Raw genomic sequence first — 26,657 nt, forward strand, 5'->3', positions numbered from 1 at the left:
CTTATTGCCTCCCCAGCAGTTAAGCAATACACATTTTTCTCTCTAGCTGAGTATCAAATTATAATTAATTATATCACCTGACCATTTACACACCAGTTTTATGACTGGCATGAACCATTTATGTCAGCTTAATGCAGAATTTTCCAGAACTTATTTGTGCCCTTACACTGGGCTGTTCGGTTAATTGCCTTTTATTTCTTGAATGTGATTTTTACTCATAGAGTGGTTAAGGTTTAACATAAAGGACTACTTTACACTTCAAAAAGAGTCTTGAACTGCATTAGGCTTGAAATGAAATATTCCCTTCCTCTGTAGCCCCAGAATAGAAGGAGCTCAGCATTCTGAGACTGGTACAAAGTGGTATTGTTAAACAGAAGCTAATTAGGATGGGATTTCATGTTGCTAAGAGCTAAGTCTTTGGTATGCAAGAGAGCCAAACAGCAAGGGCAAAGTGTAACTATTTAAGGCTGAAGTTTGCTATTTAAAGGAAAATGTTCATACTGGCCCAAAATTTAGCTGCAGTCAGGAGAGTGTTTCTCTGTCAATGAAAAGATGACTGACTGTCATGACTCCACTCAGTGAGTCCAGATCAAATGTGTTCAGGATGTAAGCCAAGAGATTATTTTTCCAACCTGCCAGAATCAAAAGCACCATCTGTGATCGATTTTGTGATAATGGAGTAAACAGCTACTGGAAATTCAGGACAGTTCCCAGAGATTTTTGGTCTCTGGGAGGAATGAATATGAGCCTGCAAGAGGAACACAGCTGCTGCTATCCAAAACCTGTGGTCTCTCTCCTCTGTGGAGGCTGAGAAACGTTAACAATCACAAATCCTTGTGAGCATAACCTCCTGCAAGCAGTGGGATTTTGCCTGATCCTGTGCAGAAAAACAGGTGGAAGATGCCCTGAATCTTCTGTCCTTTTTTTTTTTTTTTTGCCTACGTGCCTACTATTCAAAGAGTACTCTTTTATGACAGCAGGTTTACCTTAAATATAAATCTAGCAAAAATAAACCCAGACTGTAAACTGTAGGCACTAATTTCAAAGACTGTAGAAATCTGGGTACAATATTCTGCTTTGTGAAGTTAAAGCTACAAGCCTAAGCACAAAAGCTTTCTCAAATTTAAAAGCAAAAGAACTCTTTCTTGTGGTAATAGCAGTATTACTTTTACTTGCTAGAAGAATCACACATTAATTTTGATCCAGCAAAAAAATATTTTGTTAAAGATCTTCATTTTTAAAAGGTTTGATATATTCAATTTCCTCTGGTGTCTCCTGAGAAGCCAAGTAATCTTTAGCAAATGTAAATGATAAGTTCTAACATTATTAGCCCGTGTAAGAAAAAAGTCAAGGCTGAGAAGAGACAACAATCTTGTACAGAAGCATCAGGCTTGAATGTTGACCTATTGTGAGGCTGGGAGTGGGTTACATCCAGCTTTAGCCAAAATTAGAAACAAGTCTAGAGGTGTTCAGTGATTTTGCACCAAAGAGAAAACTGTTTCTTTGAAGTAATGCCTGAACTGACTACAGCTAAGGAATGCAACCATTGCCCTAGGAAGACCATTTCCTACTCTCCTGTACAGCCATATAAGCCATTATAAGCCATACAATGTTTATTTGCTTTTTAGGAACAAGTGGCCAGGTGCCCCCTGAGTCAGGACCACACCACAGTGTGTGCACCGTTTCTCAGAGGCATGATTTGGCACTGAGGCCTAGGGCACGTAATTAACCTACAGCCACTTATAGGGCCTTTCTCCTCAGAGTTGTATGGCCAGGAGCAGCAGGGGTGTAGCTCACAGGGTATCTTTTCTATTTCAATTGAAGAAAAGTCTTTATTATCTGTAATTAGCAGAGGGCCTAAAACAACTGCCACAGAGCTTGGGCCAGAGAAGGAACACAATGCAAAGGAGGCACAGCCCATAGCTTTTAGAAGTACTTCACGGGATCCAATTAAATGCTGTGCGGTGGAGCATTTCTATGTAGAATGAGGCCTCCACAGAGCTCATTAATAATCATATGTAAAATATTTTAGAAAAGACTTGAAAACAGCACAAAATCCGCCCCTGGTCCCGCGGGGAGCGCCCCCGCCGTCGGCCAGCAGGTGGCGCCAGAGCACAGGCGGCCAGGAGCCTCGGGCCCGGCAGGGAGCAGCGCGGGCAGGGCGCTGGGGGGGCTCCTCCGGCTGGCCCTGCTGCCAGGTAACACGCTTATCATTACAACACAGCAGGCTCTATATGATTATGGGAGGCTCCATACGATTACACAGTAGCACGTCCTCTCTCTGCTCCAGAAGAACACCCGAGTTTCACTCACCCACTGCTACCACCATCACGATAGCCAAGTGCTCCTCACGGTGCCCATGGCCGGGGTTTCCTGAGAGGTAAGAGCTTGTGCTGTCTGGCCGACCGAGTATTTGAAGGCTGAGCTCTGGCCTTCTGCTGTGGGCAATTAGCACTAATTAAGCAATAATTAAAATTACCCTGTGACATCCTTTACAGAAGATCCCAGCTGGGTTAATTGTTGGCGCTACTCGGGCCGTTTTAATCAGCTGTTGTTCTGTGCGCGGTTCTGAGGGCACAAGTGTTGCCAACCCAGGACAAAAAGTTAAAATGCAAGGACAAGGACGCAGCAGTGTAACCACAAGTAAGGGACTTTATCGCAGGTCTGGCCTCAGCCCTCCACCAACCCGGAGTCGACGGGTGGCACAGCGGTACGATGCTTGTAGAGGTCCCCTGCTAACATGGGGGGATCCAGTGGGCTGCTGAGGGCACCCTTCATTGTATATGGGTTTAGTGAAGAGGGGCAGGTTTAAGTTCTCTGTCAGTCTCCCATGTAGATCCCATGGTGTGGCAGAACCAGGCTGGTAACCTGTAAGCCCTCCTTAGTTGGCTCGGTAGGTGAAGCCAAGGCTCTGTACCCCTGCTGTCACCAGGGCAGGGAAGCTTACCTGTGAGCCCTGCAAGGGAAGTACAGGATGCCTCCCCAAGTTCAGGGGTCGTGTTATCTCCCCTAAACCAATCAACTGATTCAAACAGAAGCAGCATAAATTTTAGCCCAATTGCCTGCCATCCCAAACAGGGAAGGCCAGTTATCCAAACCCTGTTGAGGCAGGCTGTAGGATCATTGGGGAAGCCTGTTTTTGTTCATGTACCATTCACTACATCAGACTTGCTGAACTGGAAACAGTCAGCTGGGCCTTCTAGGGATAATCCGCAGGGGATGCACCAATTATTTGCAAGTATCATGATAACCCATAATCCCAACTGGGCAGACATGTGAGCTTTATTAAACACCGTTCTGACTGCAGGGGAAAGGAGAATGGTTCTGGAAAAAGCTCAGGCAGAGGCAAGGCAGAGGTTCCCCTGGGAGGAGGTAGAAGCATTGGTACCGATTAAGAGAGACCCTGAGGGGGACCCAAATACTGGCAGAGGCTGAGGGTTGGTAAAGCAGTACCAGTAAGTAATCCTTTCTGGGATTCAACATGAAGCATCAAAAATGAAAAATACCTCTAAACTGTATGAGGTCTGCCAGAACCCAGATGAGAGCACACCTGCTTTTTTCAAACGCCTCTGTGAAATGGTGAGAAAATGGATGGATCTGGACCCAGATGATAAGGCCAATGAGAGAACGTTTAACATGCAGTTTATCATGTGATCTGCTCCAGACATTAGGGAAAAAATGTGGAAGGTAGATTGGGCTGGGGGAATGTCAGTCTCTCAGCTAATTGAAATTGCACACAAAGTTTATAATGATTGCGAGGTGCAAAAAGAGAAAGAAAAAATTAAGCTGTAGGCATTACTTTTGGCAGCAGCTATTGTAGAAGGGAAAGGAACTCAGGGGAGAGGCAGAGGTGGATATAGAAGATGATTTTGAGAAGGTTGAGGACGTGGACAAAGGAGGGGGGGCAGGAAGGAATAAACCCATAGGCTCTAACCAGCGTGCCTGGTGCAGGGAAGAGGGGCACTGGAAAAATGAGTGTGTGCTGGAAAAGAAAAAGGAGCTGAACAGAGGCAGTGAGGAGCATCATTTGATTATGTTGGAAGATTTGGAGTCAGAATGACGGGAACCAAGGGGTGAAATTCCAGTAAATAATAAAATAAAGGGAACCAGATGCCCTGGTTCCTTTTAAGTTTGGGGGAGACACCATCAATTTCCTTTTAGACAGTGGTACAACTAATTCTGTAGTGACAAACTGTAAAAGACCGCTCCTGCAGCTGATGGACTGTAAAACTGGGGGAAGAATGTTGATACACCAGTTTTATATATGCCTGAGTGCGCTCTCCCTTTGCTGGGAAGAGACTTACTGTGAAAATTAAATCCCTAGTGAGTTTTGTCACAGACAAGGTAAAAGTTAAGGTTCTAACTGAAAACTCTCGGAAAGCCCAAATTTACCTTCTGGTTAGAGCCAGGAGGGCACCAGCAGGTACCTGAAGAGGTTTTAAACACAATAACTCTGTTCGTTTGGACAGGAAAGCAACATGAGAAAGCAAAAAATGCATCCCCAGTCCAGACTGAGATAAAGCTGAGAGCAATGCCTGTATGGGTACCCCAATGTCACGTCAGTTTTGCAGCAAGAGGATTAGAGCTATTGGCAGACAAGTTTCTATGGTATGGATTAATTTGAGAAGGCCAGTCCAGCTTTATTACCCCAATACACCAGTAAAGAAACTAAACAGCATAGAGTATAGGTCTGTGCAGGACCTGAGAGCCATACATAATGAAAGACATACACAGTGGGATCTAACCCCCACACTCTCCAGATGACAACATATGAGGAAGATATAGATATATAGATATTTATTTTTTTTCAGCATGGGATCTTAGACACCTTCTGTATACCATTATACCACGGATATACAGGAATGATTACTGGTTCCATTGGATGCCCCTGTGCATCCATTCCAACCTGAACACTGGGTAAAAAAACAAAGGTGGAAAGATAAACCTTTACAGGAAGAGTGGGAAGGACCATAAATCATCCTGCTTCACACTCATGTGGCAGTTAAAGGGAAAGGAGTTGTTTCGATCTGTCAGACTAGTCAAAGAGAAAATTGAACAGCTCCATAAATTGGCTTAAGAGGTCAAGCAGAATAGCGGAACTGACTTCTCACGGTTGACCTCACGGTCACCTAATTCTGAGTGGCTGAAACAGTTGTTTGTGGTATTTGTATTTTTGCTTATTATGATTGTGTGCTGCCTTAAGATACGATGTTTACTTGAGTGCCTGGGATTTTGGAAAAAATACATGTTAGCGACCCCAACATATCATGACAATGAGAAGCAGTAATATGGAATATTTCCTTAACCTAAATATGGAGAAAGGTGAGAACTGTAGAACTTCTCAGCAAGGTCCATAACCTCAGGGGGGAGCCCAGGTCGGAGAGTTACCATGCTAGGACAACACAGAAGTGTGTAACCACAAACATGTGCTAAGTCAGCACAAAAAAAAAGAGGTAAGGATGCTCTGGAGTATCTTCTGCTTCATCAGCATGATAAAGCACACACCCCTGAGTGGAGATCTGACACGATAATTAGGGACTGACTGCCTTAGGTTAATGAGCTAGCACCTATCTCATACGTGTGTGTCTCTGCACATGCACTGCTGAGCAAGTGATATAGCCAACAGCAGCCAGTGAGTGATCCTACACCTGCCTGTACCTGCTTTTTGGGCTGGCTGAAGGGCCTGGCACTCAGCTCTGGGTGTGCTTGCTTTCCAAATTACTGCCTGGTACCCGATGCTGTGCAGACTTGAAACAAAGGGTAACTGGCAAACCTCAGCTCCGTGTGCTTGTTGCAGTGCACCGGGCGTGAGCCCAGCCCTTGCTGAGGGACGACCCGGGCAGAGAGCACCCCTACACGGGGACTGAGGTGAGGTGGGGTGAGGTGAGGTGAGGGGGCTGCCCGGGGCAGGGGAGGCCATCCTGGGCCGTGGCCTGGTCTCTGGAAGCTCCTTTGCAGATCACACGGCTCTGGACAAGGAAGCACAGTGAGGAAATGGCTGGGAGTCTTTCGCGTGGCAGCCGACAGAACAATGAGATCTGAGCACTGCCAAAATCTGTGGCTAAGCTGGTGGACGGCTCTTACAAGGAGTTTTACCTCAGGCAGGGCATGGATGGAAAGTTCTAGGTCAATCCCTGAGCCTGCTGGGGGGCACTCCTTGGTAGTTACAAAATCAATGCAATTTAAGATTAAATTTTCAAAACTGTCCCTTTTTCTGGTCACCCTCTTGCAGGCACTGAGACCTGTTCTCAGAGATACCCAACCCTTGAATTTCCCTGCACCTCTGAAACCGAGCCAAGAACGTTTTGCCCAGAGGTGGAGGCACACAAAATTAGGTTTGCTTCTTAAGACGCTTGTTGGCTGTGTTTGAAAGCCATCTTATCCTTTATCAATTTCACCATCACCGCCCTGTCCTTCTAGAATTTTCTGGAAATCTTTAACTGCATCATAAAAATGATACCTATCAGAAAAGCCACCGCTCCACCCATCCCTTCCACGCTGTTTCTTCCTGGAGGCTGTGCTGCCTGGCAATGTCTGTACGCAAGTGGATGGGTGGGTATCAGGCAGGTGCCTCCAGACTGCGTGGGGAAGTGTGAGTAACACTTGCTGCTTTGGAGATGGAGAGAGGGGCAGGCTGGGACCTGCAGGGCAGCGGGTGAAGCCCTGGTGAAACGATACCGTGCAAAGGACTGTGGAATTCGTACCTTATGCATGGATGGTTTCCCTCCATGACCAAGATGAAAAGTTTGAGATTTTGTCCATGTGTTTCTAGGCATGACAGAGGAGAGGGCAGTGTGCATGTTTCCTCTGTGTGCAATACCCCGTGGTGGCACAGCCCGGGTTCCCCAGCAGCACTCCCTGCAAACCCCTCCCAAGTCACAGCGCTACCAGGCACTGCTCGCTGTGGCAGCACATAAACAGAGGCTAGTGCTTTGGCTTGCTCCCAGCCCTTTGGGGGTGGTACAGCAGCGCTTTCCTTGCCAGTTGGTGGGGTGAGCCCCAGGACTGACCCCGGGAACTCGGGTAACAGCATAAAAGCAGGGTTGTCCCCTCCTCCACAGCCACTGGCACTATCACACCCTATCATTTGTCTTCCAGAGAGATCAGTGCTTTTCTGCTCTTTCTGTGGATCACCATGGGAACCGGCAGGAGCAGAGCCATGCCAGGGAGGCTCAGCAACTGCTGCTGTCAGAGCACTTTGTCTGGGGATCTCGCCTGCGGAGAGACGGAGCCTTCTCCGGGGCTGCTCACCTGCAGGTGACCCTTCCTGGGAGAGGCAGGCGGAGGGACCTCAGTGGGGGCTCTTGGCATGTCCACCTCCCACACGGGAGCGAAATAATTCCTCCCTTTATGCAACGCCTTGACAGGCCTGAAAGATCCCAGAGCAGAGATCACAACCATCTGGGAGCTGTGTGCCTGGCTCCGGTGTGAGACCAGGAAAGGAGCCAAAAACTTCTCCGGCTAGAGTAGCCTCCCTCCCTCCCGCACCCCCTGTCTGACAGCCCGCCCGCTGCTTCCAGCAGCAGGGGTCAGTAAGTCAGAGTCCTGCGGTGGGGAACCTCGTTCCTCTGTACCCCATCCTGACATCGGGCAGCTGTAGGGCCTCACTTCAGTGCAAGACCGGGAAGGCAGCCAAAGCCCTTCCCACAGAACAGCCCCATCTTTACGGGTGTCTTCTCTGCCCCACTCCCAGCCAGCGATCTGCCAGTTGTGGAGAGGGGACCCCGTTGTGTTCTGTGCCTCCCCTCCTGCTCTGCCCACAGAGCCGCCCCAGCTGCCTGGGGCTGAGATCTCAGGTCAGCACCCAAAGTCCCAGCTGGGACTCACTTTCCTCTTTCCTGAAATAATTGATTTAACAATTCTGAAATGGACTTTCCTGCCAGCTCTGCCACGGGGGTATGGGGACAAGGATACCCCTTCTCCTGGCCTACCCAAACCCTTCGCATCCAACAACTCTTTCCACAGCTCTAGGGGAGTTCAGATGTGAGTTCACTCCCTGCGATCCCATCTGGTCTGAATCTGTTTGCTGAGAAGCTGTCTGCAGTGACGGGTTGATGCAGAGCTCTGACAGCAGTAAGGGAAGTCTATGCAGCACACCCTATTGCCTCCTCAGCGCTCAGTCCTAGTAAATGTGTCCCTCAGAGGGCTGATGTTTAAGAATTGGGCTGAGATCACCAGTTTGTCCACATAGCTGTCTCTGCTGCTGCTTGTCAGAGGGTAGCAGTTTTTTATTTCTTTTACTTGGTCTGAATTCAAACCGGTGATCTATAATCTGTACTCTGCTCCCCACATGGTTTGTGTCTTTCCTTAATGTAGGTTTTTGCACTGTGATTCTGGAACCATGCTGGCATTTCACAGGAAACACAAGGACACAAACTGACCACAGTCTGCTGCCTACTTTGCCTGTGCTGCACTCCTGGGATGGCAGACCTGCTGCTGCTTCAGGTAGGGGCGAGGGACACGGACTCCCCTTTGCAGCAGCAGAGCTGTGACCATCCCACACATCACTGAGGCTGCGGGAGTAGGAGGTCCAGCTCTCCAGGGCTCTCCTTGATTCATCCTAGCACCTTGTCCCAGCTCCATTCCCTGCCCTTTCTATACCTCCTTTTCCTTGGCAGGCCTCCCATCCTTGGGGCAGCAACATTCAGCCTTCCAAGTGCCGTTGAGCCAGCTCTGTTAGCACAGTCACAGCATCTGAGCCTGATACAGTTTTCCTGTGAGACACATCATGTAAGGCATCACCTGCACAGCATTGACCTCTGTAGTCTTGGACTCAGAAAAAGATTCAAAGAGCGCTGTGGTATGTGAGAACCTTACGGGCTGCATACCAGCCAATACCAGACACAAAAGACCACACAAAACAAACACGCTTGCAAGGACTGCCTTCCTCCTCCTCAGCCTGAAGACTCCCACGTGCTGTCCTCCTTTCTTCTCCCACCTGCAACAGCAATTTGACATGGACACGCAGGCATGCTGACGACAACCCCAAATTTACTTTTTAAACTCCATTCATCTAATCTGTGATCTAGATAAAACTACAAGGATAAAAGCACAAGGAAACATTAATTATTGTGAAAGATGTTAAATCTGTGTATTTTATAGAAGAGAAAGGCCTTTTTTTCTTTTCTCCACAGGCTACTTAAGTGATAGTTGATGTCTCAATCTAACAGAAAAAGACGTAATGAAATCTGATACTTGGAGGCTGAAATGGGAGAAACGCAGAGATGAAACAAGGCATTAGCTATTAAATCTGAGACTAACACTGGAGTTACCCCGGCATGACTCCTTGAGGATAATGGGAATTCTGCTTTGTTTTGCTCTCTGCCAGTCAGGACTGAGTATACAAAACATATGCTCTTGCTCAAGCAGGAGTTCTGGCTTGACTAGAACACACAAAGGTCTTTATGTCCCGTCTGTGAGGTGTGACGAGATGACCATCACACAACCTAACCCAGCTGATACAGTAGTGGAAGGCGATGGCTTCCTGGCCCTCCCACTGGGTCCTCCCACAAGCAACTGGTTAATGCAGTGAGGTGATCCACAGCTGCCAGTCTCTTATTCTCTGCTGCATGAGCTTGTCACTGCTGATTAGAAGAGAAGCAAAGCAGAGGTTTGCAGGTCTGTGTTGCATCTGTCAGCACACTGCAAGCCCACAAGAAACAGAGAAATGGAACTAGGCACAAAGGCCATTTCCAATTTCTTTAAGCCCCTAACCTGGGTGGAATTCAGAGAACTACTATCTGAAGCCTAAGTTCCCAATGGAGAGGGACAAGTCCCTCGGACAGATGTTTCACAGCACTGGCTTGGTTTTGTGCAAGTTTTCCTTGTGTAGGACTGAGCCTTCAGTGGGGCTCCCACATGGACTGGGTCTGGCTGGTGGCTTTGCCCCTTTGGTAAGTTTTCAGCAGCGCTGCATCAGGAACATAATGCTGTCTCCTGCCTGTGGGGCTATAACAACTTCACTTTCTAGAGACAATTTTTTCTGCTCTAATCTTCTGACAACTAGTTCTCTTGTGTCTTTTTGCCCTTCTATTTAGGTATCTCAGATAAGGTGCTCTTAACAAAGCAGTCCGTGCTTGTGTTGTGATAACGATAGCCTAACAGTGCCAAGCTAGTTCTCTTGGACTTCCCAGAGAGTTTGTTTTGTCAATAAGGTAGTTGCTGTTTATAGTAAATGTTATTTTATTTTTAGTTTTTAGTTTAGTTTTGTTTTGTTTTTGATGGATGATTTGTCTGCAAATTTCGAAGACCTGACATAGAATGCTAGAGCAGACATATTAAAGATAACTGCTGAGGGAACTCACTCGGGAACTGTGCGATACTGCTGTCTGCTCTTAGGACCTCCTCTCTCTGAAGTCAAAACAAATTTTCTATTTGCATTATGTAAAAGAAGGCACATATACAATTAATATTTGTCAATAATAATTTTTTTAAATTAATTAACAGAAGTGACAGCAGGTGAAAGGAGGCATAGCACTGTAGAATATTTGCATTAAAGAAATGGCAGCACACAGATCTGTGAGTGCTGATGTGGTTCTGGGACTCCAGGAGTTAAAGCGAGGTGTGTGCAGGCAGTTCTTGGGGAGGTACTTTGTGTAAAGTTCAGTGGCTGAGGAATGTCCTGGCAGTCAAGCTTCGATGCCTGGGAAAAACTCAAGGCTGGATTGACATTTCAGGCAGTGATACAATCCTGTTGGCTTCACTGGTGCAAATGAGAGAACTTGACCAGTGACTTTAAAGGAAGAAAAAAAATACCTCCTAAAATTCAGATTAAGGAACACCGGTTGCATGTGTGGCTGAAAGAAATCAGGAACAGTATAGAGAAGATGAAGGGAATAACTCATTTCCCCATTTTGTCTTTGGTCAGCCTTAGTTCAGGAGGGGACTTTGTGAAGCTTGAAGCTACCTTTTGCCCTGTTGAAATACCTATAGGGAGCCACAAGTCACGTTGGTTCTGGTTATTTATTACAATTCTTTGATCACTGGGAGTAATAATTAATGCAGGCACACACAAAACTTGCAGATTATAGGCAACTGGAATCCCTTGTACTGAGAATTGATGGAGAAATCTCTCTGGGTGACACTGTGACAGCAGCCAGCACCACCTCTGCCTGTATTCCTGTCTGTCCCTGCTCAGCTGGCCAAATGGGATGTCTCCTTGCCAGATGCCTGTTTCTTTTCAGTTCTCTGCCTGTCTCCACTTGGCTCTCTGGCCATCTCTGTGTAGTGCTATCCTGCTCTCTGACAGAAGCAGCTCAGCAATGCATGCTTTGTCTTGTAGCTGGAAAGGAAAAGGCAGCTTCATTCAGCCAAAATCCCATGAAACTGGAAATGGATGAGAAATCTCAGGCAAAACAATCTTGAGGGAACTGCAAGGCCCGCTGAATCTTTGCAAATCTGACTGCTTATTTGGATAACAAGGCATCTCCTCTGAGAAGAGCTTCACAGAGAAAATTGTAAAGTACCTTCGGCAGAAGTCATGCACCTGATGATGGAATAAGTAACAAGATACTGAATCTGAATGAACTGAATCTGAATTTTGCATTGAAACATGCTGGTCTAAGGCACGAAGGACCAAACGCTGCCAGGGCTGAAGCCTTCGTTTAGCTGAGGTCTTCCCCACTCCCACCTGAGGCTCAGGCAGAGCAGGCAATGAGCTGCCTGCAGCAGAGGGCAGCAGCAGGCCTGTGCACTCCCACCACAGCCCGGCCTTCCTTGTTAGCCCTGTTGGCAGCTCAGGGTGAGAAACATGCAGTATGTATTCCCGTAAATCACTATGTATTCCTGTAAGTCAATATGTATTCCTGTAAATCAGTATGTATTCCTGTAAGGGAATGCTAAATGTAAAGCAGCTCAGTAAGTGGTGGCCCTGTTACTGAATAAAGTATTTGATGTGCTGGCAGCTCGTTAGAAATGCCTGAAGGCTGGTGCGTTTGAGCCATATTGTGAGAGAGATGGCCCAAGTACATGGTGAGGAGAGTGTTTCTAGCTGGGAAACTCTTATGACACTAACTTGATTTCCACCTCTATCCCAGCACCAACCCGTGCCCTGGAGCTGCCTACGGCTCACCGAGGGGCTCTGGCTGGGCCCTGGCGTGCTCCGCCAGCCCACGGGGCTCTGCGGCAGGTGAAGGCAGCGTACTGCTGGGGGACAGCTGCCAGCTCCCCACCTGGCTGCTCCTCTGAGTGCGGCCAAAAGCAGCTGGGGTGACCCTGGCTTGCTGCACCCCTGGGCTGGGGACGGCTTGGGAACAGCGGCTCCGAAACCACGGCGATGGCTGCAGTGGGGCGCCCAGCCCCGGGGACGATGCGGGTGGCCGCAGCCCCCAGGCGCCCGGCACAAGATGGCGGCCCCGCGGCACCTGTCCCGCCTCAGGGGGCAGCCCCGGGGGCCGCCCCGCGCCGCTGCCCGCAGCCCGGCCCCACCGCAGCACCGCGGGCTGGGCGCGGAGGGCGGCCGCGGTCAAGGACGGGGAGCGGGCGCGGCTCCTCCCTCGCAGGGGGCGCCGCCCGCCCCACCTGCCCGGCCGCCGCTGCCGGGAGGGGATTAAGGGCCCGGGGCGGCTGATGTCAGTTCCTGCGCTCCCCGCGGGGCCGGCGCTCACGGCCCGGGCGCTGGGCGGCAGCGGAGCGGCGAGGAGCACCTGCCCGCGGCCGGCCCGCGGTGAGCTCGGCGCCGGGGAACGGGACGGGACGGGATGGGGCGGGCAGCCCGGGGTGAAGGGGTCCGTCTGGAGAGCCGCCGCGTGCTCCGCGCGTCCCAAGCCGCGAGCTGGGAGGGGGAAAGAAAAAAGCTCCGTGGCTGGACGGAGCCGGCGGCCCCGGGGCTGCAGAGGGGGCCGTGAGGGGCAGGGGCCGGGGGGGGGCTCGCGGCGCGGCTCCGGGTGCGGGCGGGGAGCGGCAGGTGCGGGGAGCAGCGCTCCGCTCCCGAGTGCCTCGTGGTGGGGGGGGAATGAGGGAAAAAGTGACTGTCGGGTGTGGGGTTTACCCGCTGGGGGGTTAACTTCAGCAGAACGGCACCTTGGGCACGCCGTTCACGTATCTCTTGGATACGGTGTCTGGAGCCGGAGCCGTCGCTGCTCATTGCAACCTACTCCTACAAGTCACAACCAGAAGTCTCACACCTACATTTAGTGCCTGATCCCCTCTCGGTTTTTGTTCCCCCACAACATTTTAAGGACTTAGCAGCTCCCGTTATCTTCACTGGAAGCTGTCTGCTGTAACGCTCAGAAAGTCAGGCTGCTCTTCAGGGTGTGTCTGGCTGCACTTATGAATCAGCTTGGGATGATCTCAGCTTTTCTGAGTTGTGGCTGCTTTTTGTTTCCCGTGTCCCTAACATACTGCACCTGAAAGTATTCTCAATTTCTCAAGTTTCTCAATTTCTTGTATTCCAAAGGAAAACAAACAAACAGACAGAAACCCACAACTGTTGAATCAGTTTGATATAACAATACAAATATTGTTTGTATAACTGTATAAAATACATAAAATTTAAATTATGTAAAAATATCCAAAACCTTAATCAATTAAGATGGTTAAGAATCATGGGGGCAGGAGGGAGTGGTTGTGAAATGGCAAGTCCTAGAGATAACACCGGGAGCAAGGATTTAAAGTCAGTCTGTCAAATCAAAGTTGAGGTTGTAACTCATAAAGTATGGATGGCCCTGCTTACATGTACGTTTAGGATATGAAGAGGGGAGGAACGATGCATTTAACAGAAACTAAGAATTCAGAGTAAGCTTGAAGGCAAGTTGCAATTCAGGGGGTGAAGGTGAATGTGAGATGTTAAACATTGCTTCAGGACGATACAGCATCTTTCTCTGAAAAGGTGCATTTTCTGCTACAGAGAACAAACTTTAAATCTAATCTGTGGCCTCTAGAAATGATTTGGTATGATGACACATTGGGAAATGATTAGCTTAAGTAGAGGAAATGGAGATTAATAGAAGAAGATAAGCAAAGAACTGACAAAAGATAATGTGACACCACTGTAATGGGGAGGGTCTGTTAGAAGGTATTTTACTAGAAGAGTCAAATTACTTGGGGGATTAGTAAAAGATGGGATAAACTCTAATGTCATATAGCAAAATCACCCATTAGAAGTAGTAACAAAACGTGCACAAAGCCTGGGAGACCACTGTTTAGAAACAGCAGGGGACAAGAAGATTGGAATATAGTAACTGACTACAGGATAACCATGGACTTGTTAAATTTTGCAGTGGATTGTACTTGATCTTGTGGAGGTCTGGCACAGACCTGTACTTAATTAATCTGTTCCAGGATCACTGTAGTGGGCCCCCATATGTTCCCATGTCTGGCACTTGGAAGGCAAGGCCAGCTCAGATTCCTTTGCTCTAGTAGGGTTGGCTTGTCTGCAAACATCGACTACCAGTGCAGTGTGGCTGTAAAAAAGGCAAAGGCAATCAGGTGTGATATTCCCTAGGAGAGTGAAAAGTACCAATACATAAGGCTTGGAGATTGCATGCTGCCTTCCAGCTGTGGCTGTGGTCACCTGTGTCTGTAAGGGGAGTGAGAAAGACAAAATGCAGCTTTCATATTGTGTGTGCTAAAGTGGGAACAGGTGCAGGGGGAGAGGGGCAAGGTTTTCTTCAGAGCCTAGAAGAGCTCCTTATCTCTAGTCTTGCAAAATGGGGTCTCTAAGGTGAAGCTTTTGGTATCTATAAATACACCATGGGGTAAACATGGGGGAAACTAGTTAAGCTGAAGGGCAATATTTTGCAAGAATGAACAGATGCAAGCTGGTTCTGATTATAGTTATGCTGGTAATTAGAAGGCGGCTCATCAGAGAGATGAGGTTCTAGAACAACAGGAAGAGTGGGAGCAAAATGGCTGCATTCATTTACCAAAGGGATTATATGATGCCGTTGCCAGCAGTGGAAGGGAACGAGGCTTACTGATTTGATCTATCCCAGTCTTGGACTTCTCAGAACTGGGTACTTTAGTTTCCTCAAGTGATGGACTGTCTGAGGAAGTTACTCTTGCTCTGGCATGAGCTGTGTGGTAAATCAGGTTCATTGACTATATGTTCTCTTTGGACTTAAACTCTGTGAATAAAGACTAAAATCTCCTTATGTCTGTATGAAAGAAAAGCATTTTGAGAGCTGAAGTGTCATACCCAGAACGCCTAGTGTTGTAGCATCCTTTCACAGCTAGTGCTCTTTTGGCTTGAGAATGGGTGATATCACTACCTGAGACAGAAACCCTGTGTAGTGTGCCTAAGATAGCCTGGTTAAATGCTGGCAAGGAACTAGGGCTAGAGATTACATTGATGTGCTGGACTGTGGAGAAGGCTGGCTTGTGTTTCTGTAAAGCTGTAGGTGTGCTGGTTGGAGAATGCTGGTCTTCCTTCCTGTCGCAGAGCTCTTTCAGCAATGCAGTACTGAGTAAGTCTGCCTTCTCTTTGTTTTAAACCCCTCTTGCCAGCTAGAACAGTTTCACAAATCATTGGCAAGGCAGGCAACTGGCTGCCTGAAAACTTTCTATTACTGAACAAAGAAACCTGTATACAAAATAACTCATCGCTGATGTTTGTAGCTAAGGGGTAAAATATGTCTCCCTTCATTCAGCTACATGCTTGCTGTTTGGAGTTAAGTGGCCTGCTGTATTATGTAAACTTATGCTATTATGTATACTTAGGGTAACCTGAAGCTCAGCTCTTTTACCTGCAAAATATGAGCCAGGTGTTGTGGGGTGCACACCACCAGAGGGACATCTAAAGCTTTCTCACCCTGCAGAGGGAGAGGTGCAGGCGGTGAGGCGGAGTGACTTCACTGTTGTCTCCCAAGTCTTGGCCTGTTACTTTGGCCCCAGTTCAGGAAAGTGTTTGCCTGTGAGCGTGTGTGAAGTCCTGAAGTATGGATTTCGGTGTTGTGATGAAGCTGATGAACTAATGACTGTTTTGGCTTCGCAAATGTTTGTTATTGTAGGGTTGTACAGCTGGCTGCGGGAATGCACACGTTCAGTTGGTGTTTGTAATCTGAGCACTCACCAACTCCTGAATTTGGTTAAGGACACATTATGTGCATCCTGCATGTCTTTTAAAATGTGTCTGAAGCTTCTAAACAGTTACTGAGTAAGAAAATAGGAACAACTCCAAAAGCTGTAGCTTCTTCCAGTTTGTGGAGTTACATATCACTTTTTCTACAAGGACTTGAGTAGAACTGCATGTTTGGTCTTCAGACCTAGCTTGTTCCCAGCTGGGATCTCTGCATGTTTTAATAGAGTGATATGATGGAGGATGACAGACTCTGGAAGAGCATCTAGTGGCTGGGGGCACTGGGCTTAACTGAAATGTTCAAGCTAGCTGCAGTAAAAAATGAACCCCAGAGCATGGAGATTGTTTCCTCACTTCAGCTTACCTTATTGTAACACAACACAAGAAGAGCTAGAAAGCAAAGTGCACTGCATGTGTATGTTTTAGTCTGTTTGAAGACAGCCAGCTGATGCTTGTAGTCATGCGAGTCTTCTCTCTGTGGCACAGGTGGAGCAGGTCTGGTGAAGGTGGAGCTGGATGTATGAGCGTTAGTTCATAGTTCTCAGATTTTCCCGCTGGCAGAATTGTTCTAGAAATGTCCTTAGCGGAAAGGAGCATGAAAGGTCTGTAAACTTAGGGGGGGGAAAAAACAGCTTCCGGGTTTTCCATTGTGGTTAATTTTATAAGACTTGCCCTAGCTCAACCCAATAGGTCCTTTCCATCTCGTATTTCTGGAATTCAGCGTTAAATGTGTTCCTGGAGAGTGAACTGGGAATGTGTCAGCATGTAGAGGGATAATCTTAGTTGGATGTGTCCTGAGTAACTGTCCAGTGCTTCCAATGCAAAAGGCTTTCTCTATTCAACTCTGTGCAGTGCTTGAGTACCTCTGAGATGGAGCTGATTGAGATGGAGAGGCTGTTATTGTGAAGGATGTTCGGCCCACTGTGGTTTGCCCTCTTCAGTTAGTTTGTCACCTCTTAATGAAAGACAACTTCTGCCCAAGACAGTGGTAGGATTAGTCAAGAAACAAATCTGTTCTCTCTTGCCCCTTTCCCCCCTCTCCCTTAAGTTGCTTTTGCACAGCAGCAGATTCTTCTAGATATGCATCAGCAGACTGCCAGACAACTCCGTTGGAAAGGATTTGGTGGTCCATACACCCAAACTAGAGAAGACTTTGCCACTATGTAAAAACCACTTGTGTTGGAAAGGTTTTACTTTAAACCAGAGTCTGTATTAGAAGAAGAAAGGTACAACTTTCTTGAGGTTCTGGTCACATAACTGTTTCTTCTGAATTTATTTATCTCTGTGTATAGGTCCTATTGTAGAAACCTCATCCAGAAATGGTGCAGAAGAGTTCTGCTGGGACTTGGGGCTGTTCAAAGTTGGAAAGGGCTATTGAGCAATGTGACAAAACCAGGGGGCGGGCTGGCTGGCTAGGAAAGCACACATCCTCCTGCCACCAAGGGGGTGCAGAGAGGGCTGTATCTTAAAAAATGCAGAGTTCCTCTAGTCCTTCCTGAGACCTTCTGTCCTGCTCCACCGCCAATGCTGAGTAGCACGTGCATTGCCTTGTGTTTCCCTGAGAGCAGGACTTGGAGCTAACAGGAGGAGAGCTGGCTGGGTTTTCAGATGGGAAGAAGAATTCTTGAGGGAAACCACAAATCAGATGCAGCGTGCTGTGGGTTAACTGTATCAAGTAGTGAGGGATTTGGAACAAATGAACTGTTACCTCATATATTGCATCTTCTCCCAGGCAGCGTGAGATAAGACACCGATGTCTCAAATTTGTAATGAATGTGGGACCTGAGCCATGCCTAAAGTTTTAGTGACTTGAAAGTTTGCAGCCATAGTGGTATGGTATAAAGGAGGCAGGAATGAAAATCCTTCTGGTGCAGGTATATAGGTAGAGGCTGAGCAGGCCTGTAAGGATGGCAAGATGGCTCTTTGTGGAACACACAGTGTGATGCATTAGTAAATTATTTACTCACTTTAAAGGTAAAAGTTTATTTGAATATTTATATGTTATCCATTAACTGTTGGCTTATGTATGTTTAAATACTCGCATATGCTCATCTGTAACATCACTGGCTTTAATGTAGTGCCAACGTTAATTTATAATTGTTATTGCGAGGCAAAAACTTAGTTTCCTGTTGTGAGCTGATTCTAATGGAGTGCTCCCCACAATGCAGTGGCTGTAGGACATGCTGTAGCTGCATGGTAGTGTTGCTGCTCTTTCAGGTTCTAGATGCAAGTCCTCTCCCAAATGCAGCTGTACCTGTGAAAGGTATCGCTGTTGCCTGGGGCTCATCTCTGCTCGTCAGCTAGAAGCCATCATTCTCCCAATCTGCTGGGAGAACGATGTGGGCAAGTACTCCTGAACTCACTGCCATAATCACCCCTGTGCTGGCCATTAGCAAGGTCAGCTCACCTGCCTGACTTGTCCAGTGCAAATCAGGAAGCTGTCGTATGATCCATTTATCTGCTACTGCAGGGAGAAGAGCCTCTTCTGGCAGAGGGAAATGTCTGTAACTTGTAAATTAGTACCTCTAGATGATCTTTAAGGTTCCTTCCAACCCCAACCATTCTGTGATTCTGCTTGCAGAACAAATGGGCTCTCTTACTGGTCCTGTTGACTTGACTGAGGGAGACTAGGCCCAAGGGATGAAGAGTTTGCCAGTCTAAAAAAATATATTTATTTTCCCCTCCTTCTCTTCTCTAGGTCTTCTAGAGCACCTCAGGAGACATCCCAAGTGGATAGCTGAACAATGGCTGAACTTGCAGTGGAGAATGGCAGCTGCACGGACTGGCAAAAGCGATGCGTCGCGTTGGAGTCTCAGCTCTTCAAATTCCGCTTGCAGGCAAGCAAGATCCGAGAACTGTTAGCTGAGAAGGTGAGGCAGTGATGGCTTCTACTTTGTACTGAGTTACAACATGAAGGCAAAAATACCTAAATGCTGAACCATTGAGTAAAACTGTACCTGTAGTGGGGATCTCTTTCCCATTTACAGTAGGTCATTTCAGTCTGCTCATCACTTAAGACACCGGGATATTCCTGCCACAGTTTTGTAAAGTGATGTTAGTGAAAGTAAGAATTTGGCATTGTTCTCTGGAAAATTACCAGGTATTCTGACTGTACTGAAAACGCTGTACCAGCAAGTTTCTAGAACTCAAGAGAATGAGGCAGCTACAGAGCAAAGATGGGTATTTTTTATAAGAATGGTGGGATTTGCACTCCAAAGGGCTGTCCTGTTGCCAGACCAGTTATGGTATAATGTTACAAGACTGGACAGTGGTATGTATACTGTTAAAACAGCAGGATAAGATTGCATATCCAGTCAAAATATTCTGAAATATTCTGGGGATGCTGAAGAGCAGGACTGGGGTGCTCTGAGATCTGGATGTCAGAAATCTGCATGGCATCCCTCTGGTTTTAGAGGCATCTCCTACCAATCTCACTTTCAAGTGCATTAGATAAACTCACCTGCAGTGAGTTTAGGAGAGAGGATTGGCAAAAACCAAGGAGAGAGGATTGGCAAAAACCTGAGGTTTTGGTGTATGCTTTTGTGGTTGTTTGTTGTTGTTTTTGTTTTAACTTCCATCATAGCGTATAGATTTTCTTTACACAATCTTTTGATTTGAACTCAAGCTTTTTCACTAAGCTCTAATTTGCACATAATCTAAGCTTGTAGTTTGTCATGGAGTTCTTTGTTTCAAAACGTGACTTACAATATCACAGTCCACTTTAAAATTGTTCAGCCATTCAATTACTATTGGAAAGTGAGAACAGTTTCTTTCAGTCACAATTTGCTGATGAGTTGAAATCTTTGTGATTGACTGCAGCTTACTGCGAACACTAAGTTTTACTTGATGATAGATGTGTTCTAACTCTTACTCCACTTTGGGTTATGCAACTTTCATGTGCATGTGCCTGTGTGTTTTTTTTTTTGGATGTTTTTAAATGAGTTTCTTCAGAGTGGAGCAGTTCTGATCCTTGCTTTCAATCTAATTACACGTTGACTAATGCTTTATGCTGTACGGGAGACATTTATTCCATCTCTCATTGTTTTAAGAAATGCTGCAATTCTAGCACCCTGATCATCTTTCTAGTGTAGCTCTGGAGGTGGACATCATGACTATTTTTAATATTCTCCAAGAACAGCAACATCTAAAGTCAGTTTAGATAAAGTAGGGTAAAAATCATTGCACAGCTGTGGTACAGGTCTGGTAAGGACAACTGTGATGTGCAGTACTCCACAGACTCCGTAATGCAGGAGATGTAGCTGTGTGCTTTAACTCTGCTCTGAGAAACTTCCTTGCTATCACCCTTCTTTTTGGAGAACAGACTTGCCAGGCCTCTGTTGGAATATCTCTTCAGGGGAGTCTGTGGGCCACAACAGAATAAAATAGTCATCAGCTTTAGGGGGGTCCTTGAGGAGAGGCCCTACTGCAATTAATCCAGCCTTTCAGGCAAAGCGATGTTCCTTTTGTTAAGATTAAGGAGCAGCTTGGTTCAGTGATCAGGTTACTCTGTAACTACTTGTACAGCTCCCTGTTAGGCTTACTTGGAGGGTCAAAGAGCTAGCAGGCTTGCAGTTCCCTACTCTGAATGTCATACGGGAAGGGAAAAGCACTCCTGGGAATGTGGACCGGCTCCGGTGTCCTCTCCTGACGCAGGTGGACTCTAGGCCCTAGAGCAGGTGCTCAGCATGTGATGCTCATGCTTTACGTGGCTGGTGGCCAGCTTTCTGTGCCCCTTGTTCCTGAGTGCTCTGCAGTGATTTCCTCAGACACCCTCCTCTCCCCTTCTGTTGCCACAGGGTGCTCAGCAGTCACAGCACTGGGCTCCTGTCTGCTCTGCATCCCGCTACTTGGACAAGTGGGGATGCAGAATCAAGGAAAATGCATGCTCAGTGTAGTGATGCCAGCTCTAGGGATTTCTGTCATGTTTTATAGCAACTCTGATTCTATTTTTACTTCCATCAGTGGGAATGAAGAGACTCAGACATCTTAGAAATATTGTGTTTCTAGAAGGGTTTTGAGGGAAGGAGGAGAAAATCTTAAAAAAAAAAAAAAAAAAAAAAAAAAAAAAAAAGAGAGAGAGAGATGGGCACAGTTCGAAGCTGGGTTGCCAACCTGTAGTACCCCTGAGATCCCCTGATATGGTTTACGGCAACAGAAACTTAAAAATATATCTAACGGTTTTACCAGATGAAAGCAAAGAATGGTGTTAGCAACAGTGTGATACTTGCTCACTAGCCAGTTTATCCAAGGGTTCTGGAAGCCGTGGATAGAAAGCTTGGCAACCTGTTCCCCAAATTTTAAATCAGTCTAACTAATTTTATGATTTCAAGGCAGACTTTACTATTTTAACTCAAAAAAAAAAAAAAAAAAAGGCAAACAAAAAAGCCCACTCATGTCTGACATTGGTAGTACAATGCACGCTAACACTTTAAATACTTGAGATTTTGAAAATCCGCTTAGACCGACTAATCTGGATCGCTGCTCAGAACAGGAGGAATGCAAACCTAGGTGGCTGAACTGCCGGCGCCCCAGTTGGCACGGTGCTGGCACAGTGTTGGCACGGCACAACTGGCCACGCGTGCAGCCTGGCCTGACTGCACGGTAGTGCTGCACGGGCTGGCATGGTGGAGGGCCCCAACCTGGGGCCCCTGCGGGGCACAAGGCTCCGTGCAGACCTCAGCAGGGGCCTGGTGTCCCTGGACACGGGGTTATTTCACTCTGAGGCCCCATAGCAGGCTGTTGCCTTGGCAGCGAGGTGACCTGGCCGCAAGTGAGCGCTTGAAGAGAACAAGAGGAAAATGAGGCTGAGACATGCCTGAACCTTTTTTTCCCCTTGGTTTTATTTCATGTGTTCTGAGCGGTCAGGAGAGGGAAAGCTTTCTGAATGGCTGATAGGAGGATCTTTTGCTGCTTTTAGAAGGGCTATCTGGGTAACTTTTAACCTGTTTGTCTTAATTCAATAAAAATGAACACTTGGAAAAAGCCTCTTTTGTCTCATGCAAGCATGTCTATACAACTGGGCCTGTTTCTCTCTATTCAAGCTGTCTGGGCTAATGTTTGGAAGAAGAGTTGCTTGAATTCATCTGTGCCACTGATTTTTTTGCGTGACCTGGGTCAAATTTCTAAGTAGCATTTGTCAAGCTATAAAGCCTTTTGAATGAAAGGACCCATGTAAATGCCAAGTATTATTATTAATTCATTGAGGGATTTGAAAGAGCCTTACAAGCATGGATGTATTAAAACTGAATGTACTCCAGTGAGACAGCTGACACCATGGATGGGTGAAGCAATCACTCTGTGCATATGAGAAATGCAGTGGTTATTTAACAGTTCATACTAGGGTAACCCAACAATGTAGAACAGGAAGCTAAGAAAAGTGCAAGTTCATTTAAGGCTACAGAGGGAATTAGGGTGACAGAATGTAATTGATTTGCCTGGAACTTTGCCAGACCATCCTGATTGCACAAGAAGTTTCATAAATTTTTACTGATCAGGAATGGTCCCAACATAACTTACTTTGTCCTGATCAGGAACCAGGACTACCACCAACAAGAAGCAAAGTGGCATGAGGAACCTGCTGGAACAAGATGACATTTTTTGTTCAGAACAGCGCTGTCGTCTTAAAATAACTTGAGTCATTCATGGAGATCTCCAACCCTTTGGAGAATCAAGCTGTTATTCTAAGAGGATAGTCAGGGGATAGATAGATTCCTCTGAGATCTGTGCTCTGAATGTAGTCCCTGGTGATGTCAATTCATCAGAAAACTAGCAGAAACTGTTCACTCAGAAGCTACCATCAGAAACAGTCTTTGTTTCAGAAAGTGTATTATGCCACCAGTTTGCATCTGTCTTTCACCAACATTTTGCTGCTACCTGTCTGTGGCTGTGATGTTCAGAGATGAATAGGGAAATTCCTTGGTAGACCACGTTTCCTAGTGGACAGAGGAAAATGTTGTGCCCAGACAACTGCTGTTAATGTTAGATTGCCTTGATCTCGGTCTCTACCAAGACTTCCAGTGTCTGTGTTTGGTCAGAACAGCTATGGCTGTAGCTGTCTGTGCAATCTTCTGTGGCACCTCTCGTCCTCTGCCAAGATGTCCTCAATGATTTGTGAATTTAGCTCCATAGTCTGTGATGTCCTTGACTGCTCCACTGGAAAAGATTTATAAGATATGTGTCATGCTAAACGTGGCAATTTGTGTTCTTTGTGCTTTGTAGTTGTTACGGAATGACTTCTTTTTTGAAGTTATATGATGATTGATGTGTCTCCATATATGTACTTTTCTGATATGTTTGTCAATAAGTGTCAGTCCACTTTTCTCTCCATAGAGGCACATTGAAGATGAGAGCCTTTTTGCTACCTAGAGGATAGGAAATGGAAACAAGGGAATACTGATATCTCCTTTCAGGGTGATCAACACGAGATGAATAAGTCCCATTTTCAGAAGTATTGATTTGATTCTCATAGTGTTCTACCTGACTTTCTTGGCTCTGATACTTTATCTAGAGTGGTCAAACACATCAGAGTAGAGGAGTTCAGATTCCCTTACAGTCTTCCTTTTTTTTTTTTTTGTTTGCTTGAGGCATGATTCTTTTAATCTTTTGAACCTGCTTCTATCTTGTTCTTTCATGAATAAAACTCTTATAAATGCTCAAAATTCAACAGAGCATTATTCAAATTTTGCAGCTCAATGGCTGAAACTTAAGAGTCACTGAGCTGATATTGCTGGGCTAAAATCTGAGACTCATCAAGGCAGGGCAGGTCGTAGAAAACAGCCTTGCAAACATCAAATGAAATCCTATTGATTAAAAACCAAACAAACAAAAAACCAGGATTCTTGTACTTGAAGCAATGCTCAGATTAGAAGTCATAGAATTGTCAGTTTGCAAAGCTATTTAAAATGAGAAGAACAAGAAAACTCAGAACACTGATAATTCTGTCAGGTATGAGCCTGTGATGCTTTTTGAAGTGACACTTCAGACTTGTTGTGAGCTTTATAAGATTTTTCATTTTTATTTACTACTGTGAATAAATCCTACCTGAAATAAACAGGAAAGGATGGTGGTGTGTAGTCAGGCTTCTTGCAGGGACAGCCCATGGTGTGTAAATTGTAGAAACAGGGTCAAGACTCCGGGACTATTCCCTTGACCCGTGTAATGAATGATGAAGCTTACTAATGAGAAAACAGTTCCGGTAAATTCAGGTTGGGGCAGATGACTGGAAAAGGTCAAAGGCTTTTTTCCCGGTCAAACCTGACTACTTAACCCAAAAGGTGCCGAAGATTTGTGACCTGAAAATGAAATGGAAGGCTTCTAAGTCAAACAACCGAATCTCTGGATGATGTTAATTTCTTTTTTCCCCTCTTCCTCACTTGTCTTCTGATTCTGAAGATGCAAGAATTGGAGCAGAGAGTAATGGAAGCAGAGCAAAGAGCTGAGGATGCAGAGAAACAGGTAAGAGGTCATCTTACATGGCTCTGGTACAAGCCCAGCAGGAACTTACTCTCAACTTCTTACAATTCATTGTACAGAGAGCACTTTGCAGCACTGTAATATAGTAGTGAAACACTGATTCATGGTGGTGAGTGGTCTTTGAGCCTGAGCTATGAACAAGTGCCTAAAGAGGTTCAATATCTAGTGAAAACCAGCACCTTTTATCTGCCCCTCTTTAAAGGCTTCACCTGCTCATCCATGATTAACCCACTTGATTATGGAAAAGGAAGGGGATGCTTTACTTCAGGTTAAGGTGCAGAGATAAAACTGTCTGGCAGGCCCTCAGAAAAATATATAACAGTGCTGGTAGGGACTTGTCTACAAGTAGAGTAGTTTCTGCAAAAGAAGCAGGATGTGTCTGCAAAATAAATAGTTTTAGACTTTTTTTTCTCACCAGCTTAGGTATAGGAACAACGCTATGTCATATCACAATGCTGTTGGCCTCTATGCTAGATTAGCAATTGCCAGCCAAGAGCAACAATTGTTTCTGAGTGGAATCAGTAAGTCCACACACAACCAAGACAGGCAAAGGTAATGTCTCTGTGATAGCACCGTGAAGGAGGTTTTATAGATGGTGACACATCAGTGACAGGAATAGTGTCCTTGATGTGGGAAGATGCAGTGACACCAAGGAGCAGCTGTCAAGTCAAATCCAGATCAGAGAATGGGTAACAAAGAGAACTTCACTGGAAAGGTGTAGGAGAGGGAGCTCAACAGAAGTGGAGGTTACCATGGTACTCAGCCATGTGTTGGCAGGTCCTAAGGACTAGCAGTCTTCGAAGTTGTAGGGTCTGCCTTTCCAGGAACTTGGTCCCATCCAGAGAGGAATGTTGCTAGATGCATGCTTCACTGCTGCCTAGCAGCACAGCATGTGACAGCGTAAGGAGTAGGTCCATTCCCTTCCACTAACAAGTGTACTGGCCATGAATGAGAAGTAGCTTACAAAAGAGAGGGCTCCACATCAAGTGTAAAATCCCTTGTTATCTTTCACTCCAGGAGTCTGGGGGGATTGGATTTGTTAATTCAGCAGGCTCCCTGTAGCTGCCAACCTCAATTAAAGAAATCACATGTTTGCAGTCCCCACTCTGAGCCTCTAGCACAGAGTCAGCATTTGGTCATCAGACAGAAAGGAGGGGCCACCTCTTTTTACTATAATAACCCTAAACTCTAATAAAAACACATCTGACCCAGCAGGCTTAGTTTTCTGGTTCAGATGTTGGGCACCTACCTTTCGGATTCAGTATGAGGAAGAGGCAGTTTGCTTCTCTGCCTAATGTAGGCAGACAGGAAGACAAAACACGGCTGCAAGCATGAGGTGTAGGCTGTTCAACAGAGTGTGAGTAACTTTCTTGCACAGGCTCTACGAAGTGTCCAGTTTTTTGCCCATCTTCTGCCTTCCTGCTTCCAAGCTGAGACTAAATTAATGGTATTTAGAACTGATATCTTTGCAGATTCGGTTTCTCTGGGATGTGTTGGAACCACATATTTTCCTGTTGTCAAATGCTGCATTTAGCGGGTTTGAGTTAAAGTCACAGAAATCCAATCAAGTTTAGAAGTGAAGTCTTGTAATCCCTTCCGATGGGATGAGGTGATTATAAAAGGGACTGGCATACTGAGAGACGTAGATTTTGAAGAGAGCAAAGAGGTTTTCAATGTCAATTAAAGCTGAAAGGGGTCAGCAGCAGCTAAATTTTAAAGCACTGAAACCTTGTCTGCACTGAAGGAATGCTACTTCAGTGCTTCCCCTGCTGAGATGAACAAGTGGTGGTGCTGACAGGAGCTCAGAGATAGGCAAAGTTTCTGTTAAATCTAAAATGGTCTAGACCTTAGGTCTAGAGAAAACACTTGTCAGAAAGCCAGAAGTTGCCAAAACATTATCTTAAGCTGAGGATTGTAGGAAGAAGAAAGTCATCTTTTTTTAGGAGTGTTTTTGGTGTATATCTTAGTGCTAAATGGTGGGAAAAAGGCTGGCCATGATATTGCAGAGGAGGAAAATACATTGTACCTTTCCCAGATGTCTGTATAGACTATAGTGCCTGCATGGTCTCTCTGACCAATCACATTCGAATAATTAACAATCCACAATGTGTTTATCTGTTCATTATTCAATTTACATCTGTTACTCCTTCAGCAATGCAAATGAATGCAC

General features: G+C 46.1%; 2 protein-coding genes across 5 annotated transcripts in view; one reads left to right on the forward strand and one right to left on the reverse strand.

Moving 5' to 3' along the window:
- TMEM229B (transmembrane protein 229B) overlaps window positions 1-26,657 on the reverse strand; it is a 92,428-nt gene that overhangs the window by 48,067 nt on the left and 17,704 nt on the right. The gene's annotated exons all lie outside the window — the stretch shown is intronic.
- The window catches only part of PLEKHH1 (pleckstrin homology, MyTH4 and FERM domain containing H1), a 50,291-nt gene continuing 36,214 nt past the window's right edge, over window positions 12,581-26,657 (forward strand). For all 4 annotated transcript variants that reach the window (XM_082762395.1, XM_082762396.1, XM_082762397.1 and 1 more), the window contains exons 1-3: window positions 12,581-12,664; window positions 18,714-18,885; window positions 24,407-24,469. In XM_082762395.1, coding sequence (XP_082618521.1) covers window positions 18,760-18,885; window positions 24,407-24,469 — 189 coding nt within the window. In that variant the 5' untranslated portion in view covers window positions 12,581-12,664; window positions 18,714-18,759. The remainder of the gene's footprint in view (window positions 12,665-18,713; window positions 18,886-24,406; window positions 24,470-26,657) is intronic.

Source organism: Aythya marila, assembly GCF_965140915.1.
Source record: "Aythya marila genome assembly, chromosome: 5".
In the NCBI taxonomy this organism is placed as follows: domain Eukaryota; kingdom Metazoa; phylum Chordata; class Aves; order Anseriformes; family Anatidae; genus Aythya; species Aythya marila.